Genomic DNA, 17,861 nt, shown 5'->3' with positions numbered 1-17,861 from the left:
GTTTGCTATTGTCACTTTAAATCAAGAAGTAAAGCTTCTTTTTTTTGTCACCTGCAGGATTTAGAGTTTAAGTTGAACAGAAAACAGCAAATGACAATAAAAACAGCAAGTGTGATTTGAAAAGAGAAGGTTTAAAAGTTCAGTGTGTAGAATTTAGGGACATCTAGTGGTAAGGGTGCGTGTTGCAGCTGAATACTCTTCACCCCACCCCACCCTCCCCTTCCAAACACAAATCAACATAAAATGTTTCATTCTGCTCAGGTAACCAGGCACTGACCTATCTTCTTTGCTTATTTGTGAAGCACAGAATTTATTTGAATTTACTTTAATTTGATTTTTGAAAGCACTGCATGGACTGTAATCCGGTGACATCACCTGCTCATTCCTTATTCCAGTCACCACTCTCTATTTTACATTTACAGCCCTGGCCCAAGCTACAATCTGATTGGCCCCTGAAAAGCCCCAGTCCTACTAAATACTACAAACAATACTAGCAATAAATAGAAAAGAATAAGAGTGAGTGCAAAAGAGAGTGCACCTTACTAAATTAGGAATTGTGCATAGATGTTTTGTCGTGTTCCATTAAACCATGGAGGTCAGAACCCGGAAGTTGCAACTGGAACGCCTCCTCAAGTCCGGATTTCATCTCTGAAGGTCGGAGGAACCTCACCCCACTCTACTTCGAAATCCAAGATAGACCCTTTACTATTTATTATTTAACTGTCATTCAATGTGTCGTATATGCAGTACTGTCCAATTACTGTCTGTCAATGATTCACTCCTGTGTCAGTATGTGTGAAATGCTGCGTAAAGATTAACTGTCTTTGCAAATAGTGGCTAGCAACTCGGGTTATTCGGTTGCAAAGTCATTCCGAGGGCCGAGCGTTGAGTTGCAATGGAACCTGGCTTTAGTCATAAACCTGGCCCCTCTGTGTGAATTGTGGCCCCCCCCCCATATGGCCCCTGATGCAGGACAATCCTAGATCCGGCCATGTTTCCTCCGGCGCTTCCATGTTGGGGTGTCTGATTGTTGAACAAGTTGTGTGGTCCGGTGTGTGTCATGTGTCGCTGTTGCTGCAGAGGAAGCGTCGGTGTCCCGCAGCAGCATCACATGAGCTGTTGTGTTGTGTGTCACGTGAGGCGTCGCTTCAGCAACATGGCTCCGGCTGGCTCACAGCTCCTCACCTCTGCCGTGCGTGTCCGCGCCGCGTCCGTCCGCTGACACGCACCTGGAGACCCCGGGACCCGCGAGCGAGCTACCGCAGCTCCCGCAGCATGTCGTCGTGTTGTGACGTTCGTGCGGTACAAAGTCAGCGATGCGTGAGACCGGCGGTGCATCGTTAGCTTGACGCTAGGTAGCTAGCTAGCTTCACAGGTTCAGCTGTCATCTGCTACAAGTGGTGAGAGGTGAATATCAAACAATGCGCGCTGTTGTTGTGTAATTACGCTGCAGCCATGTTTATCTTGTGTAACCAGAGCTGTTTGATGCGTGCCATCGGTTATTAAGTCACTATGTAGCCGCTCTCTGCTTGTTTGTTTTAGCATTAGCATCTTCGGTAAGCTAACTTTAGCCTCAAGTTACTTCCCCAATTGTCTGAGGTACTTCTTAAAGCGTTTCCTGCTCCTTTATGTAAAGTGTTGCATAAGCTGTCATTAGCTTTACAGAATTAGCTTATTATTTATACAGTATCCACAGTTTGTGTAAGTTAACCGTTGTTGTCTCTTGGTTGTCATCTCTGACAGCCAGCTAGCAACCAAGCTAATGCTTTATGATAATAATTCAAAACCTGTAGCTACTGTTACTGGAGGAGTTCTGAACAAGACATGAATAAAGTGAGCTGTACATTTGATGAGAATAGTTCAATTTGTCCTGTGGCAAGTTTTTCAGGAAACTCGCCACCATCCGGTTGTAGATTGGATTCTAGTGCAGAACAAGTTCAGTCATGTGAGATGGGCTCAACTTCAGGGTCTAGGACGAGAACAAAGACAAACGCATTCATTCAAATCACATCAATCTTGCCTCCTGTGTAGAAATTAATCACATTTCCGCATGACGTGGTCTTATAACAGTTAATTGCAAATTTATGTCTTGCATTTAAATCCACAGACGGGTCAGACAGAAGAAGAGTTTATCTCGACCCTTGATCACCTTGATTCCTTCCTTCATGGATGTCTGAAAATCCTCATCGGTGTGAGAGGGTGAGGACAACGCAGCTGATCAGTGTGTAACTCTGGACACGCACTAGAGACTCACCATGGATTGGTTAATGGACACCGTTGTGAAAGACTTGGGGATTGACCGACGGCAGCAAGGCCCAGGCTCCCGTCCCCGGGAGCTCGTAGCCCTCGTTCCTACGCGCTGGCTGATGGCACTGAGGGAGAAGAGGCTCATGCGCTGTGCACGCTTTGACAGCATCAGTGAGACGGAGATTTCCACATACCTACAGTGTTCCCAGGCAAAGTTGCCTCCCGGCTGGACACGGGTTTGCATTCAGGGACTGAGGAAAAGCAAGCTCAGCTACAGATTGTCAAGAGATCCATGCGATCGACAAACGGAATTCATGTCGCAGGATTCTTACGTCAAAACCATGCAGTGTGTGTCACAACACAATGTCAGGTACGGTGTATGTTTTGATATTTGACTGTTTTTGTCGTTTCTAAAGCTCGGACAAAGTTAAAATCTCCCCTTGAAAATGATCTGTCACCTCAACGACAATTGACTAATAAGTTACATTTTGTGAACATGAATTGCTCTTTATTCAACGATCTTAAATATAAAACTTATTTTTTATTATTTTTGGTAGTGCAGAAATATTTGATTCATTGCCAAGTTAATAGGTAGTTATATAATTGTAATAAATGTAATTATTTACTCAGTAAAGTTACTTTTCTAATAAAAATGGCACACATTCTCTGGTTCTTTCTACTGAAAAGTGAAGATTCTCAGCTTTTTTTATTATCGTTATTGTTTTTTTCTTGGGCTTTGTGAACATGGGTATTGTACGGGAAAACGTTTGTCACTATTGTACACAATTATTTGAGAAAAATGTTTTCCATTGTTAACAGATGTTTTTGTTCCGGCTGCTTTGTCATAGTACCTTGAGCATCACTGTTTGTTTTCAATTCAGTTACATCTCCACCTTCAATGGTTTCAGGGTTTTTCATTTCCTTTAAACTGAGGTTTGCTTTATCATGCCCTCATAATAACATTACGTTCAATGAATTTATAGTCTAATAGCGTGAGATTTATTTAAGTTTAAAATATATAAATGATGAATAATTTGTGTTGATATTGTAATGTTTAAGCTCTCTTTTCTTTTTTCAGGAATCTATGGCGTGAATTTCATTCCAAACTCGTGCAGCCATATGTAGGAGCCAATGGACAAATGCACGTATCAGCTGTGGATGCAGTACGTCATGCTCTACAGAAGCTCTTCAACTGCACCTTTATTTCATCTGAGAGAGCATCACCATCACTCTCTCCAGCCAGAGAGAAAGAAAGCTTCTTGCCATCAAGTTCATCTTGCTTTTCCAAGTCCCAGTCTGACCATCTGTGTCCAAATGTTCTGCCAGCTGAGTGTCTGCTGGAGACACCGGAGATGTTATATGTAATCCTACCATATACTCAGTATTCTCTCCAAGATATTGTCTCCTTCAGCCCAGCCAAGCTCGCTAACAGCCATGCCAAAGTGTTGTTCATCCTCTACCAGCTAATAATCGCTCTGCAGGCATGTCATGCAGCAGGTCTGTCTTGTGGAGAGCTCTCTCTGCTGGACATAGCAGTAGATGAGCAGCTCTGCAGCCGTCTCAAGCTCAACCTCACTCATTATGAGGAACTGGGGAGGGATAGGGATGCAAACAGTAATGATACTGGCACACAATTGCCAAAAAGTGTCCTTCCAAGGGACCGTGTATGTGTGAGCCGAGAGAACAAAAGACTTTGCAAAGACTGCTTTGATGGGCTCAAGACGCTGGTTCTGGACTGGGTTCACGGCCGAGTCAGTAACTTCCGCTACTTGATGGAACTGAACCGGTTGGCAGGACGGCGAGAAGGAGACCCTAACTACCACCCGGTGCTGCCATGGGTGGTGGATTTTACTGTGCCATTGGGAAAATTCCGAGACCTCAGGAGGTCAAAGTTCAGGCTCAATAAGGGGGATAAACAGCTGGACTTCACATATGAGATGACCAAAGAGGCTTTGGCAGCTGCAGCAGCTAGTGGGGTTGGTCTAGGCGGTGTAGGTGGGGACCTCACTGGCTCTGGAGGTGCTGGAGGTGCTGGACAGTCGGACCACCTCCATGTACCTCATCACATATCAGATGTGCTCTCAGACATCACCTACTATGTCTACAAAGCACGGCAGACACCCAAGTCAGTGTTATGCAGCCATGTTAGATCTCAGTGGGAGCCTAATGAATACCCAGCCAGTATGGAGCGCATGCAGAGCTGGACCCCTGATGAGTGCATTCCAGAGTTCTACACAGATCCCACCATTTTCCGCTCTATCCACCCTGACATGCCAGACCTGGATGTGCCTTCTTGGTGCAAGTCTTGTGAGGAGTTTGTCCAGGTCCACCGGCGCCTTCTGGAGAGCAGAGATGTGTCCCAGCATTTGCATCACTGGATCGACCTCACATTTGGCTTTAAGCTGTCTGGAAAAGAAGCTGTTAAAGCCAAGAATGTGTGCCTGCACCTAGTGGACAACCACACCAATCTGACTACCTATGGAGTAGTTCAACTGTTTGACCAGCCCCACCCTCCCCGCTTATCACCCTCGCAATACGCCCCAGCAGAACCTCCTCTCCTTGGCCTTGCTGCTCTAAATGTGCCTTCTCTACACATCCCTCAAATCAACCCCAATGCTGCCAGTGTGGATGGAATGGTGCCAGAGTCCACAGGGTGCGAGTCCAGTGGCTGGACCATGGTAGACAGAGATGATGAGCTTGAACAAGGTACAGAAGCTCTGGACTCATTAGCCTCCGCTGGCTCATCCGGTTCTGCATCTTGCTCTGTGCCATTGCCAAGTGTCAGCACAGCGGGTGGTAAAATGGGAGGAGAGCACACAGCACTGATTGTATCACAGTCCCCATCTTCATTCCCTGGTGATTTCCCTGCTTTACGCAGTGCCATGTCACAAAGAGGTGGGTCAGTGAACAAAAAACATGGGGAGGGAAGTGTAACTGCCCCAGCAGAGGAAATCAAGATCAGCCTCCCTGAAGGCTTCAACCCATTGCAGCCTTTGGAAGAGTTGGAGAAGTTGAATAATTTCCTGGTGAGGAGTCTCCACGCTGAAGTAACGCATCCTGCAGGATCGAGTGAGTGCACAAAACACTGTGTGATAGTTGAATCTCTAACCTCCCTCACACAGCTCTACCAAAGAGACATGCAGGCCCTGGGTGTTGTCATCGCTGAGATATTTTTCTCCTTCAAACTGAGAGGACTGAAACCAGGCACTCCCCTCAGACAGCGTTTCCAAGCTGTTATGAAACTGTGCGCGGCAAGCCTCCGGGATGTGCCACTGTCTTTGCACCAGGCTCTGGAGACACTGCTGCTGATAGAGAAGCACTCTGGAATAGCACATAGAGAAGTAGCAGACTGCCCACATCCACTCCTCTTCAAATATGAACCTATCTGTGGTGGTCTCCCACCTCCAAACCCCCGCCAGTTACTGAGCTCAGTCGTCACCCCTTTTCCATTTCCCTCCTATTTTTCCGCACTTCATGTTTTTATCTTTTCCTACCACACTAAGGTGGAGTTGACATGCAGCACTCAAGGAAGAGATGTTGTCTTTCACCTGTGGCAGCAGCTTGAGACTCTGCTACGTGGTAACATCACAGCTGAGGGTCTTGAGATTCTCTTGCCTTTCATTCTAGCCCTCATGCTTGAGGAGTCCACAGCTGTCTACGCTGCTTGGTACCTTTTTGAGCCCATCTCTAGAGTACTGGGTCCCAGAAACGCAAACAAGTATTTACTGAAGCCACTGATCAACGTATATGAAAACCCTCATTGCCTGCGAGGACGTTTCTATCTCTACACTGACTGTTTCATTCTGCAGCTGATTGTGAGGCTCGGCCTGCAGGCCTTTCTGTCCAGCCTCCTTCCCCATGTGTTGCAGGTCATGACTGGCTTTGAAAGCTGCGTCTCAGGCTCTGGTGGGGAAGCAGGTAAAGGCCTGAGAACTGGCACATGTAATCTAGGAGAGGAAGAGGAAGAAGACTTTCAGTGTGGTGAGGTGCGGTCAACATCTGGATCTGTTAGCGGGAACATGGGGGGCAGCAGCGGACCCAGTGGAGTTGGGGGAGGGCCGGACACAGGGATGGTCGACTACTCCTCTGGCATCAGTCTCAATGACCAAGTGTTCCTCTCAGAGGCGGAGGACTTTCAGAATGGGTTCTATGTTAGCAGTGAAGCAGGAGTGGCTGCTGGGAAACAGCATAGTCAGAACTCTGCCAACAAGGATCAAGACCAGGAGTCTATAAGTGTGGGGAAACTAAGTGACAAAAGCAGCACAAGTGAACTTTCACTGGGAGATGGAGACTCAATACGGGATCGAGCCAGTCTCAAATCAGCTGACAGCAGCCAGGACCTGAAGCATGCGAGTGAGGGAGAAGAGGGAGGAGAGATGGAGGAAGAGGAGGTGGCCGAGACTAATGAGGGTAAAGAGGGGACATATGACCCGGCGCTCACTCTCTCTGGTTGTACAGAAGCCTCGGGAGCCACAGTTGCTACTCTGGAGGGTGAGTTTATTAATGGGATGGCACTAGAAGAGACAGAGAAAGGCATTGTGGGAGAGCAGGAGGAAGACCAAGATCCAGCCGAAGACTCTGAGGAGAAGGAGCAAAAGATTCTTCTGGGTGAGTTAATGATGGATGTTAATGTAAAACACGTGTTAATCAACTGATAAACCTATCATTTTAATGTTTTAAACATGTTTCCACAAACAGACACAATCTGCAAAACAGTTCGATGGCTCTCAGCGAAGCTCGGACCAACGGTGACATCTCGATACGTAGCCAGAAATTTGCTGCGATTGCTCACCAACTGTTACATCGGTATGTAAATTCACAACATAAAGGTCTCATCTGACAATTGGCACACTACCCCTAGCACTTAATCTGGAGTTTTGCAATGACCAACCAATGTTAACTGACACTGCTTTCAATTTCTTTTTCTTCTCATGTTCTCTGCCTGTAGGTCTTGAGAACCACCAGTTTGTGGCCCCTGCATCCGAGGAGAGCGATCTGGACAGTGTAGGAATGGGCAGCGTGTATGAGAAGAAACCTGTGGTCGGTGATCAGACGGCAGGACCTGTGTTAGACTGTCTTATCTACATAGCTCAACTCTACGGCGAGCCTGTACTGACCTATCAGTACCTGCCTTATATAGGATATCTGGTAAGAGGAGAAAAATCATACATAAAAGATAATGTACACTTGCTTATGCGTAGCCACCACCATGACCCATCTACAAGTCCCACCCTTTCCTATTTTTCCCTAATGAGCTAGATTGCTTCTTCATGGGGAAACGTATGCTTTTAACAATGTAAATTAGTTCAGTAATTCATCTTTATGAAATATTACAGATTAAATGCTTTTTTTAATATTAACAATGTGCTTGTTTTCCAGGTGTCTCCGCCGTCTTCGCAGCGTCTTAACACTCGTAAAGAAGCAAGTCTGCTGGGAGCTGTTGCACTAACACAGAAGATCATAGTCTTTCTCTCTGATACCACTCTGATGGACATGCTCATGAAGATCAATCAGGATGTGCTTCTGCCACTGCTGGACCTGCTCACCACCCCCACTATGGGGTAAATAGCTAAACATATCTCTTTACACATTCATACATGTATTATGTTGCAACACAAATGATGTGGATAAATCAAACATGACCTGTCAAATGTCAGCGCTATGTTAAAATATTGCAGTCTTTTTTCTTTCATATTTGTCATACACTTTGAACTGTTCATAAAATTTGAAGTGCTTTATCTTTACATGTTTGTGTCAAAACTAATGATAAAAGGAGCTTCAATAGATCTGTTATTCATCCTGTGCCTGGTTGTTTCCATTGTGCTGTTCACAGGTTCCCCAGCGGGGTGCAGACACGCACTGCCGTCTGTCTCAAGACGCTCAGCCTCATGGCTCTGATCTGTCTGCGCATTGGGAGGGAAATGGTGCAACAGCACATGGCTGACACTCTGCGTCGCTTCTTCGCAGTTTTCTCTCTGCTGCGTTGTCTGCAGCCCCAGGTACACACACACACACACACACACACACACACACACACACACACACACACACACACACACACACACCTCCGCACCCCCGCCCCCCCGCCCCATAGGCACACAATTCCTAGGAACTGACTGATAATGTGACATGATAAGTTTATTTCTAGAATACTTTCAATAAGCAGATCTATCACAGAGTGCTTTATGTAAAAAATTACACAAGGTGGATTTAAATAAGCATAAATATAAAAAGAGAAGAGGTAAAGAAAAGAGGATATGGTATGGCAGGATGGTTATTCTTGTTGCCTCAGATCATTTAGTTTTTAATAATTTTTGCTTCCATCTCTTATGCTGTAGCTGGACAGCGCCCCTCGAAGGATTGTGGGAGAAGTCACGGTGGTGGATGTTTGTACACCTGAAGAGTCCACCGTGACATATGAGTTGGGGGTCTTGGAAGAGCTGCAGACTGTATTTAATCCTGAGATGGCCCACGCCTCATACATCCCCTTCTACTGTCTCATAGGTTGGAAATGCTTCATCTTTTGTCAAATACAAAATACCCTGTCCAGCAGGGAGACAGCAGTAAACTGTGATCAATTAAATCATACCTTTTAAACTTCAAAGTAATAAATCAGTGTTTTATTGTTATTTCTGTAGGTGACATGGCAATTCGTAAACTGGTTCCCAACCATGAGCTGGTTTGGCAGTTGGCTCAGTCTTACCATCAGAGTGTGAGCCAGGGGACTCCAGAGACGATCCCCCCAGCAATGTCCAGGGCGGAGCTGCCTCCATCCTCCATGGGGCTTTCTACCGGTTACGTCAGGCAGGTCGGGTCAAGCCCCTTTCCTGCACCCTCAAGTAGCTCCACCCCGCTGGGAGACTCCATCCCTGAGTCGGGAACGTTTGGGAGCCACCTGGTCGGAAACCGCATCCAAGTGCCCCGAGACGCTGAGTATGGCGGTAGTCCCAACCTGGGCCTGGCCAGCTCTTGGGGACGCAGCAGCCACACCACTCCGATCATCACCGCTTCCTCCACTTTCACCACTCCATCCGTGACATCAGCTCCCTTTTCCAATGTCTGGGCGACAGGCTCCAGCCTAGAGGAAAGTGCCCTGAAGCAAGAACTCCCTCGCAGTGGCCGCTCCCTGCAGGGCAACTGGCTGGCCTACTGGCAGTATGAGATCGGTCTCAACGTACAGGATCCACATTTCCACTTCCACCAGATCAGACTGCAGAGCTTCCTGGGTCACTCGGGCACCATAAAGTGTTTGGCACCGCTGGCAGGAGAGGATTACTTTCTTTCTGGTAGTAAAGACAAGACTGTGAAGCTTTGGCCTCTTTATAACCATGGTGATGGGACACAGGAAGTGGAGCCTAGGCTAACATACAGCGACCATCGAAAGTCAGTCTTCTATGTTGGACAGCTCGAGGCTTCTCAGGAGGTAGTCAGCTGTGATGGCACAGTGCACCTGTGGGACCAGTATACAGGTATGGAATATTTAGCACTGTGCATGACAGCCCCCGCATAGAAATGTGCATCTGGAGTTTATCATTTTCTATGTAACTGAATCTTTTTGTTCTTAGGCAAGCAGATCCGCTCATATGAAGCTGTGGACGGAAAGAATCCCATTACAGCTGTCACCACGATGCCAGCTCCACACTGCAGTGTTGTGTTTGGGAGTGCGGATTCTGTTCTCCGCTTCATTGATCCACGCAAACCAGGATTGCAGGTAGCATTTCCCTTAGCAAGCTCATTCTGTTGAGATCTGTGCTATTCAATTCTAGGAAATCATTAGCTCTAAGTGTTTACAAAAAAGTTGAACTTTGTTTTACTCTTCTCCACTAAAGACTTGTTTCAATCTTGACAGTGACAAATCTTTCCCTGTTTCCCCAGCATGAATTTCGTCTGGCATACAGCAATTTGAGTGCTGGGCTCATCCGCTACCTGGCAGTGAGCCCTTCAGGGCGCACAGTGGCTGCAGGTTTCTCATCTGGCTTCATTGTTCTGCTAGACGCGCGCACCGGGCTGATTCTGAAGGGCTGGCCAGCTCATGAGGGAGATATTCTCCAAATGAGGGTACGTTTGGAGCCTGTGTGCATTCAGAGGCAGGATGTAACATATTCGTTCTGCTGCGGACATCACAAATGTTTTTGTTTACATGACATCGACATGCTTCTGCTTCTGACTTACCACCATAAGTCTCTTGACATTTCATCTGTGTCTTCTATGTGTATATCTTCACTTTTTCATCCAACATATTTGTTATCTTTTTGATATTTTTTTGGTTATCGTTATAAACACACCCACTCACTCGCAATGAATCCCATGGAGGATATCCTGCTGTGTTCCCACATTTATACTAGGGGGCCAGATCGAGAAAGCCACAGGAGGTACTCACTCTGACATTTATGGTCATGCATACAGCCCATCCGGAGGATGTTCAATATACAGAAATAGTTATCTGAAAACGTATTTTACATTATGTAAACACTGTTTACGTTATAAAACTGGGGAATTAAACATTAGTTTCAGCAGAATTCCTGTATGTATAAATGAGGGGTTTAAGAATAGTAAATAATGTAAGAAATGCTTTTAGGCTTTTAATTTATTTAAAATGCAGTAAGAAAACAGTCACAGGGGAAGGAACTCACAAAAACATGAATAAAAAGATCTGACTAAGAAAAGATAGTATAATTGTTTGTAACATTTTTAATTGATTTTTTTCTTAAATTTCTTAAATTTGAACAAATGAAAGCCACATCAAAGACTTCAATAACTAAGGTTTAGTTTGCTAAAATGGGGGTGTTTTCAATACGAAAGCACATCCGAATTTCTGGTAAACAATCTCAGCCCACGCAGTGAACATTAGTCCGGTACACTCTGTTGACTCTCTTTATCTGACTAACACACAATATATGTGAATAACTAACTTTCAACTGCATAGATTATTGGACTGTTTATTTATAAAACCTGTTTTGGATGCACACTGAGAAAATTTTCTCCAGCACTGAGCAAAAAATGCAACACTTTCCTGGTCCACGTCACATCGTCAAGCTCGAAGGTGTTTCAGTCAAGTTGCTTTTGACATCCCCCAGAGGTAGTGATACGGAGAGGGTGAAAGTTGTACCCAGCAAATCTGTTGTCAACAGAACGCAAGGATGAGCAAACTTTATTTAACCCCAATTTAGGTCAAGGATTGTGTCTCTAGTTTTAAAGGCACAAGTTTAGGCAAACATGGACACAAGTTACTCATTAGAAAGCTCATGGGGGTTCTCATATGCACGTTCATATTACTCAGACTTCCCCTCACTTCTGACACATATCAACCAGTAGCTGTTGTCATAAAGCTGGGAAATGAATTTGGACACAATGCTTATCAGATGTTTTGATATTTTCATCAAATCTAAAGCTACGTTCAATAGAAGGTCAGTCAGTCAGTAACTGTGGACAATACAAGTTCGGAATGAAAAAAAGCGACTAAAACTGTCTGCAGATCCTGGTCTTTTAAACACTTTGTTTAGTTCAAGTTTTTCTTATATTCTGTAATTTCTGCATATCTTCGAGGAGATATTTTAGTTGCTTTGCTTAGCAATTCAATATAATTCCTAAAAGTTTTTAAAATAATTTTGCCATAATTGGATTCGGCAGTCGGTGACTTTGTTTCTTTTTTTTTCTTTTCAGGTTGCTGAGGGAAACTTGGTCATCACTTCCTCCACAGACTACACACTGACTGTGTGGAAAGATCTGGAAAACAAGCCTATACGCCAGTACAAGTCGCAGTCTGACCCTATCCATGCCTTTGACCTTTACGGTTCGGAGATTGTAACCGGAACGGTGGCTAACAAGATCGGGGTGTACTCCATGGCCGACATCTCCCTGAGTCCCGTCAGCAGCACAAAGCTGAGCTCGGAGAACTTCCGTGGAACTCTGACCAGCCTGGCCATCCTGCCCACCAAGAGGCTTCTGCTGCTGGGCTCTGAGAATGGCGCCATTCGCTTATTGGCTTAAATCAGTGGTTCCCAGCTACAATTAACACTTGTACTGCTGACCTTTAAAGCTAATTTACAAAGACAGCAGGTCTCAGAAGTCGCTCTGTCCCTTCTCCTGTGCTGGAGGTCAGTTGTAATGAGAAGGATGGATGTCACATTCTCTAAATAGCTCTTTGAACAAAGCTGCACCAGTGGTGGCATTTCTATGAGGTTCACGTCTACTGAAACTCGCCTCCCTGGCTGTTGGCACTGCATTTAATGGTCACACCATTGACATTGAATCTGTACAGTAAATCCCACAATTTTTTTAAAAGCCCGTAGATGTATGAAACGTATATAATAGGAAACTCTTGACAAGGTCAATTCTTCTTTTGACTCGGTCAACTATTCTGTTCAAAGGAATGAATCAGAAGCTCAGGAAGGTGGAACCAGACCTGGTTCTTATATAGTGTTTACACTTTCCAAATAGATGCATAACAACACCAAAAATACATCGACCTCGCTTTTCATTTCCCTTGACGTCAGAATACATGCGTATCCAAATGCACTGATTAAACTATGCAGTATTTGTGAATCAAGTCGTTTTTGTGTGTGTCAGCATTTCTCCATTTCCCATGAGAGTTTTTCAGAGTAGGTTGTGTGTGCGCTTGCTGTTTCGACGGTGTCGTCGCAGAGTGGAGACACTTCAGCTGTTGTCGCTCACTAAAGTCAGTTACCAACGCACAGCCTTTGTTCTACTGCACATGTATGGCCTGAGTTGTAACATTTAGATTCTCACTCAGATTTTAAAGAAAGAATGTTTTTATTCACTAATGAATTACTTGAAGTTGCTTTGGAATTTTCTAAACCGTGTTTAGGGGGTTCTTGATTTAGCAGTTAGCACCAGTAGCACCATTAGACCGAGAGGGAATCTCGGCAGGTGCCATTTGGATGCCAGTTTATAGACTCACAACTTTCTAACTTCTCACTGCAACTGCTGACATAGTCAACGCCAAGTTAAACAGTTTGTATTTTAACATTTATATGTAGCTGCACATGAACCTGTTGAGAAAAGTTATTCATCGGTAAAAAATGTGGTTCAATTTGCAATACTTGTAATACAAATTAATGTACAGTGGAGATTCATGTTCCTTAAACCAAGCACAGTTTTCATACAACCCATAATGAATCTACACAGGATTTCCAAGCCCAGTATTATCCAACAATCCAAGCTTTGCTCTTATATGATTTCCCCAATGTTATGTTGTAAAACACATTCTGCCTACTTTTCAAATGATTTGCCCAAAGTCCAAAATGCTTTGACAAGCATACTCCACTTTTCTATATTTTGTGTTTTTTGTAAACCTGGAGTGAAAGCTCAATCATAAAACAATCAATCTGATTTTAAAAATGAAGTTTGTAGTCGCACGAACAATGTTGTTACAACAGATCCAGGACCTCTGTGAACATTTTAGGAGAAATGCTTATTTATTAACTGGTTTAATAAAAATTACTACCATGTTGTTCTGTGGTACAGTTGTTTTGTGTGTGATTCACCTGGATTCATCAAGACTCCCTCTCTATCCAACCTTCACTGAGTCACTGGAGTTCACATTGGTCAAAGTCCACTCCTGTGTTTGCAGACGGCTGTCATGTGATGTGGCAGCTCTCTGTAGAAATGAGATAAAATCCGCTGAATATCTTTCTTTTCTCCTTTATCCCGTTAATCCTCTTCAGAAGTTATTTTTATCAGAAAGTACAAACACATCTTTAGAACGGGCAGTAACGTGTTTATCAGTGTAATGGTTTGTATCTCAGAACCTGGTGTTTCTGGGAAATGTGGGCTTGTGCTTTGTGTCATCTGATTCCGAACTCAAATAGTGTTTGTTTTCCCCTCACACAGTTTGGATAACCACGCTTTAATCTGTCAACACATTTAGTTGTGTCATGATTTAATCAGCAGCCCAGTGACATGCAAAACAGCTGAGTGTGTCAAGCTCCCATACTTAACCTCGGAAGAGTCTCAGCAGCTGCATTAACAAACAAATAGTGGCTTATACGAGGCCCCAATCAATGTAAGTTGATATTTAACTATTTGCTGTGCAAATGCCAATCTTTGACTCGGAGGAATTCTGCAATCCACGGTCACTTAGTCGCTCCTTTTTTGGACCAGGCAGCAAGTTTTTTTCTATTTAAATTCAAGGTAAGATCAAATATATTTGAAAACTCTTTTAGGACATTCTTTTACGTTTGAGTGACGTGAAGTTTTGGAAAAACTTTGGAGATTGTGCTCAGTTATTCATGGTTTTTCACGTTTGTGTGAAGTCTGCCAAAGAGGCTCGGTGCTTTATGAATTATTTCTTTGAGATCTGTTCTTTTGAATAATAATAATGCTGGTGTTTAAATTCACCGAGACAAATGGATTTTCTGCCCCATGAGGTGAATAGTTAAATACAGCGTTTTTATTAAACAATTAATCTGAGACATTAGGATGTGGTGTAGGACTGCCTGTGTGACTACACACACTTTGCAGTTTAACCGTGATATTCTTGGTGCCTGGTCTAAAACAAGCATATTTTATGTTATAGGCACATTTCCAGTTATTCTTGGCTGCTCTAAAAGAGGGTGAATAATTAAGGAGAAAGTTTAATACCCGCAGATAATATAAAGATAAATAAAGGTGAGAATGTCGTGTTTTATGACAGGATTTTTTTTCCTTTTTACTGATTTGTAAATTAAACTGGAGGAATGCAAACATGTACTTCAGAGGGATGTTGATTTATCTCACAATGTACCGAAGCTTTCTCAACCAGAGCGGTGTATTTATTGCTCCATAAAAGTGACAGACATTTTTCAACCAACATCATTCTTCTTTTCCACAGTTTTACGTTGTAAGGACATGGACCTCCGTCTGACACTCCTGTTGATCTACGTCTGCAGCCAAGGAGTCACTGTAAAGCACTGAAACAACTCATAAATAAAGATCATAGCCTGAAGATTACAATATAATTTTTTTTCTGATTTCATAGGTTGTATAAATTATTTTGTGTTCTTTCTACTCAACAGAGAAACGAGGCGACCGAAAATGCGTCAATCCCCCTGGTGCCTCTGATTCCTTTACTGCCAAGTCAGCCTATAGAGGTGAGAGGCATTCTGGAAAACTTTGTCCCAGCTACGTACTGCTCCTCTGACTTCACGGTTTGGATAACGTGTCCTTGTGCTGAACACTTTCTCCTGTTTCTGTCTGCAGAACGTAGATAATGAAAGTACAGCGCAACCAGAAATTGCAGATACCACAAAAGCAACAGTAATGGCAACAACTAGTTCGCCCAACGGGGAATCGTCAGAAGAAATGCAAGGAGAGGGCTGTCAGACCATCGCCCGGAGCCCAGAGTCGAGGCAGGCCATGGCTGCTTCCATTCAGAGACTGGGTCTGCAGCTGCTGCAGAACCTGCAGACGACGCCAGAGCAGCCCAATGTCATCATATCTCCTTTCAGCATATCACTAGCCCTGTCCCAGCTGGCGTTAGGTGTGCATGTCCCTCTGTAGCTTGTACATGACACATTGTCCCCCGAGCAGCTCGTGTGCTACACACATGGCATATAATTACCACGTTTGATAAATCGTGTCAGCAACTTGCCCCGCTTTACGGTCGCCTGGAGACTGCCACTGCTCTCATCCAATATTGTGCCCCTCTTCTATACAGGTGCGGTAAATGGCACAGAGGAGCTGCTGATGCATCATATCCACAACAACACTCTCGCCTGCTTCCACTACTCTATGCACGACGTCTTAGAGCAGCTCAGAAACAACGACCTGCAAATTGCCACACGCATCTTCCTGCGCCAAGGTCACTCCCTAAAAGAACAAAAATATTTTTAACTGTACTAAAAGTCGAGGCTACACAGCTTCCTGCTTGCAGAAACTCTCGTTGTTTGTTAAGTGCTGACCTAAAGAGCAGGTTCAAGAGAAATGGAGTGTGAGAAAGTGTGTGTGTGTGTGTTTCGTGCGTTTTAGGGTTTGAGCCAAAGCAAGACTTTGTGAACGAGTCCAAGCGGTTATACGACTCGGATCCAGCTGTGTTGCTGAGCCTGGAGCAGATCAATGAGTGGGTGGAGAAGGCGACACAGGGAAAGATGACTGACTTCCTGTCTGCTCTACCACCCAATGTGCTCCTCATGCTGATCAACGCTGTCCATTTCAAAGGTGAAGAAGAAGAGAAGAGCAATGTCTTCAAAGTCACAGAATACATTTAGCTGAGAATCCCAATGAGAACAATCATTGAAATGACCTGTGCTTGCTAATTGTCTTTTGTCCTAGTCTACTGGATGTTTGAGGTACTTTTCTGGTGAAAGCTAAGACCCTATGTTTCCTGCAGGTGAATGGAAAGCTCGATTTGACCCGCGCTTCACCTCCAGAGGCGTCTTCTACCTTGACGAGAAGCGCATGGTTGACGTGGAAGTCATGGAGGATGCCAAACACCCTCTGAGTCATTTTATTGACAACGATCTGGACGCTCAGGTGAGACATAAACACGTATTCATAAAGGTTTCATCGATGTTCTCAAAGATGCAGTTTAGAAATAAAATGTCGACCCCTGACAGAGCGGCCTTTCCTCTCTCCCTCCGCAGGTGGCGAGCTTCCCGTTCCAGAAGTCCATGAGCCTGTTGGTGGTCATGCCTTTTTCCGGCCAAGTAAACGTGTCTTCTCTTAGCCCAAAGCTCAATATCTCGAGCCTGTATGAGCGTCTGCCGAAGGAGAAGGCGGTTCAAGTTAAAGTCCCGAAATTCAAACTGGACTATAGTCAAGACCTACAGGAGGTTTTCACCAAACTTGGTAGGTCATGTTTATTTATGCGTAACTTCCCAGATCAGAATGTCTTTGTTTAGTGAAGCTTCTGCAGACTGAATATACACATATATTATATCCCCTGAGCTGAGCCTGTGCTTTCTCCTCTTCTAGGCCTGGGAGAGCTGTTCTCCAATCCCAACTTGTCTGACATGGCCGACGGCCCCCTGCTGGTGTCCAGCATCATACACAAGTCAAGCATGGAGATAAACGAGGAGGGTGCAGAGGCTGCTGCAGCCACCGCCGTGGTCATCTCCCGGGCGTCCATCCCCGTTTTCCACCTCACCCAACCCTTCTTCTTTGCCATCATGGACGATACGACTCAAGTGCCGCTCTTCATGGGCACCATCAACAACCCCAACCCCGGAGCTCCTGTCCTGCAGAGAGGAGAAGCTGGAAACACGGATAAAGTGGGATACCCAATAGATAAGAATCACGATGGTTCACTCGGAGGCCCACCTAAGTAGGGACTGATGACCTGCCCCGGTGTCCCAGTGAAACTCAGACCAAGACCTTCATGATGGTACAGATCAAATGTACAGTACAATATCACAAGTCTTCCCTTCGATCGTCAAATATTCCTATAAAAATACATAATTTCCCTGCATTAGATGACATGTCCGGGTCGAGAGACTCAAGAAATGGTTTATACCCAGAGTAAATTATCTGCTAGTTTTTTTTTTTTATATCTTACATTTCCCATGGTGTCAGCTTGTGAAGCCAAAATGAGAAGTGTTACAGCATCAGTGTGCGTGCAGCCGACTTTTAAAATGTGTAATGTAATGGCATAATAAACTGAATTGATCTGGATGACA

General features: G+C 44.6%; 2 protein-coding genes across 3 annotated transcripts; both read left to right on the top strand.

Annotated features, from left to right (window-relative positions):
• Positions 1-1,289: 1,289 nt before the first annotated feature.
• wdr81 (WD repeat domain 81) lies at positions 1,290-13,720 on the top strand. Its single transcript, XM_062385321.1, has 12 exons — positions 1,290-1,407; positions 2,108-2,617; positions 3,326-6,855; positions 6,946-7,053; positions 7,196-7,395; positions 7,627-7,808; positions 8,081-8,246; positions 8,586-8,751; positions 8,886-9,716; positions 9,813-9,958; positions 10,123-10,305; positions 11,911-13,720. Exons 2-12 carry the CDS (start codon positions 2,256-2,258, stop codon positions 12,235-12,237), a joined length of 6,201 nt encoding a protein of 2,066 aa, XP_062241305.1. The 5' UTR covers positions 1,290-1,407; positions 2,108-2,255; the 3' UTR covers positions 12,238-13,720.
• Positions 13,721-14,153: 433 nt separating this feature from the next.
• serpinf2b (serpin peptidase inhibitor, clade F (alpha-2 antiplasmin, pigment epithelium derived factor), member 2b) lies at positions 14,154-17,861 on the top strand. Of its 2 annotated transcripts, none has more exons than XM_062385323.1 (9): positions 14,154-14,272; positions 15,080-15,150; positions 15,264-15,338; positions 15,448-15,727; positions 15,905-16,048; positions 16,216-16,404; positions 16,577-16,719; positions 16,830-17,034; positions 17,161-17,861. In XM_062385323.1, the coding sequence occupies exons 2-9, from the start codon at positions 15,097-15,099 to the stop codon at positions 17,511-17,513; spliced, it is 1,443 nt and encodes a 480-aa protein (XP_062241307.1). In that variant the 5' UTR covers positions 14,154-14,272; positions 15,080-15,096; the 3' UTR covers positions 17,514-17,861. The 2 variants fall into 2 exon arrangements, with proteins under 2 accessions (XP_062241307.1, XP_062241306.1); XM_062385322.1 differs by having other exon boundaries at positions 14,230-14,400.

Source organism: Platichthys flesus, chromosome 4 (assembly GCF_949316205.1).
Source record: "Platichthys flesus chromosome 4, fPlaFle2.1, whole genome shotgun sequence".
NCBI lineage: Eukaryota > Metazoa > Chordata > Actinopteri > Pleuronectiformes > Pleuronectidae > Platichthys > Platichthys flesus.
This window is presented reverse-complemented; position numbering and strand designations above follow the sequence as displayed.

Coding starts and splice junctions, on each gene's coding strand:
- wdr81 (XM_062385321.1), top strand. CDS start 2,256: ATGGATTGGTTAATGGACACCGTTGTGAAAGACTTGGGGATTGACCGA. Junction 7,809..8,080: donor CTCACCACCCCCACTATGGG/GTAAATAGCTAA, acceptor TGCTGTTCACAG/GTTCCCCAGCGGGGTGCAGA. Junction 8,247..8,585: donor TGCGTTGTCTGCAGCCCCAG/GTACACACACAC, acceptor CTTATGCTGTAG/CTGGACAGCGCCCCTCGAAG.
- serpinf2b (XM_062385323.1), top strand. CDS start 15,097: ATGGACCTCCGTCTGACACTCCTGTTGATCTACGTCTGCAGCCAAGGA. Junction 15,728..15,904: donor CCTGTCCCAGCTGGCGTTAG/GTGTGCATGTCC, acceptor TCTTCTATACAG/GTGCGGTAAATGGCACAGAG. Junction 17,035..17,160: donor GGAGGTTTTCACCAAACTTG/GTAGGTCATGTT, acceptor CTCCTCTTCTAG/GCCTGGGAGAGCTGTTCTCC.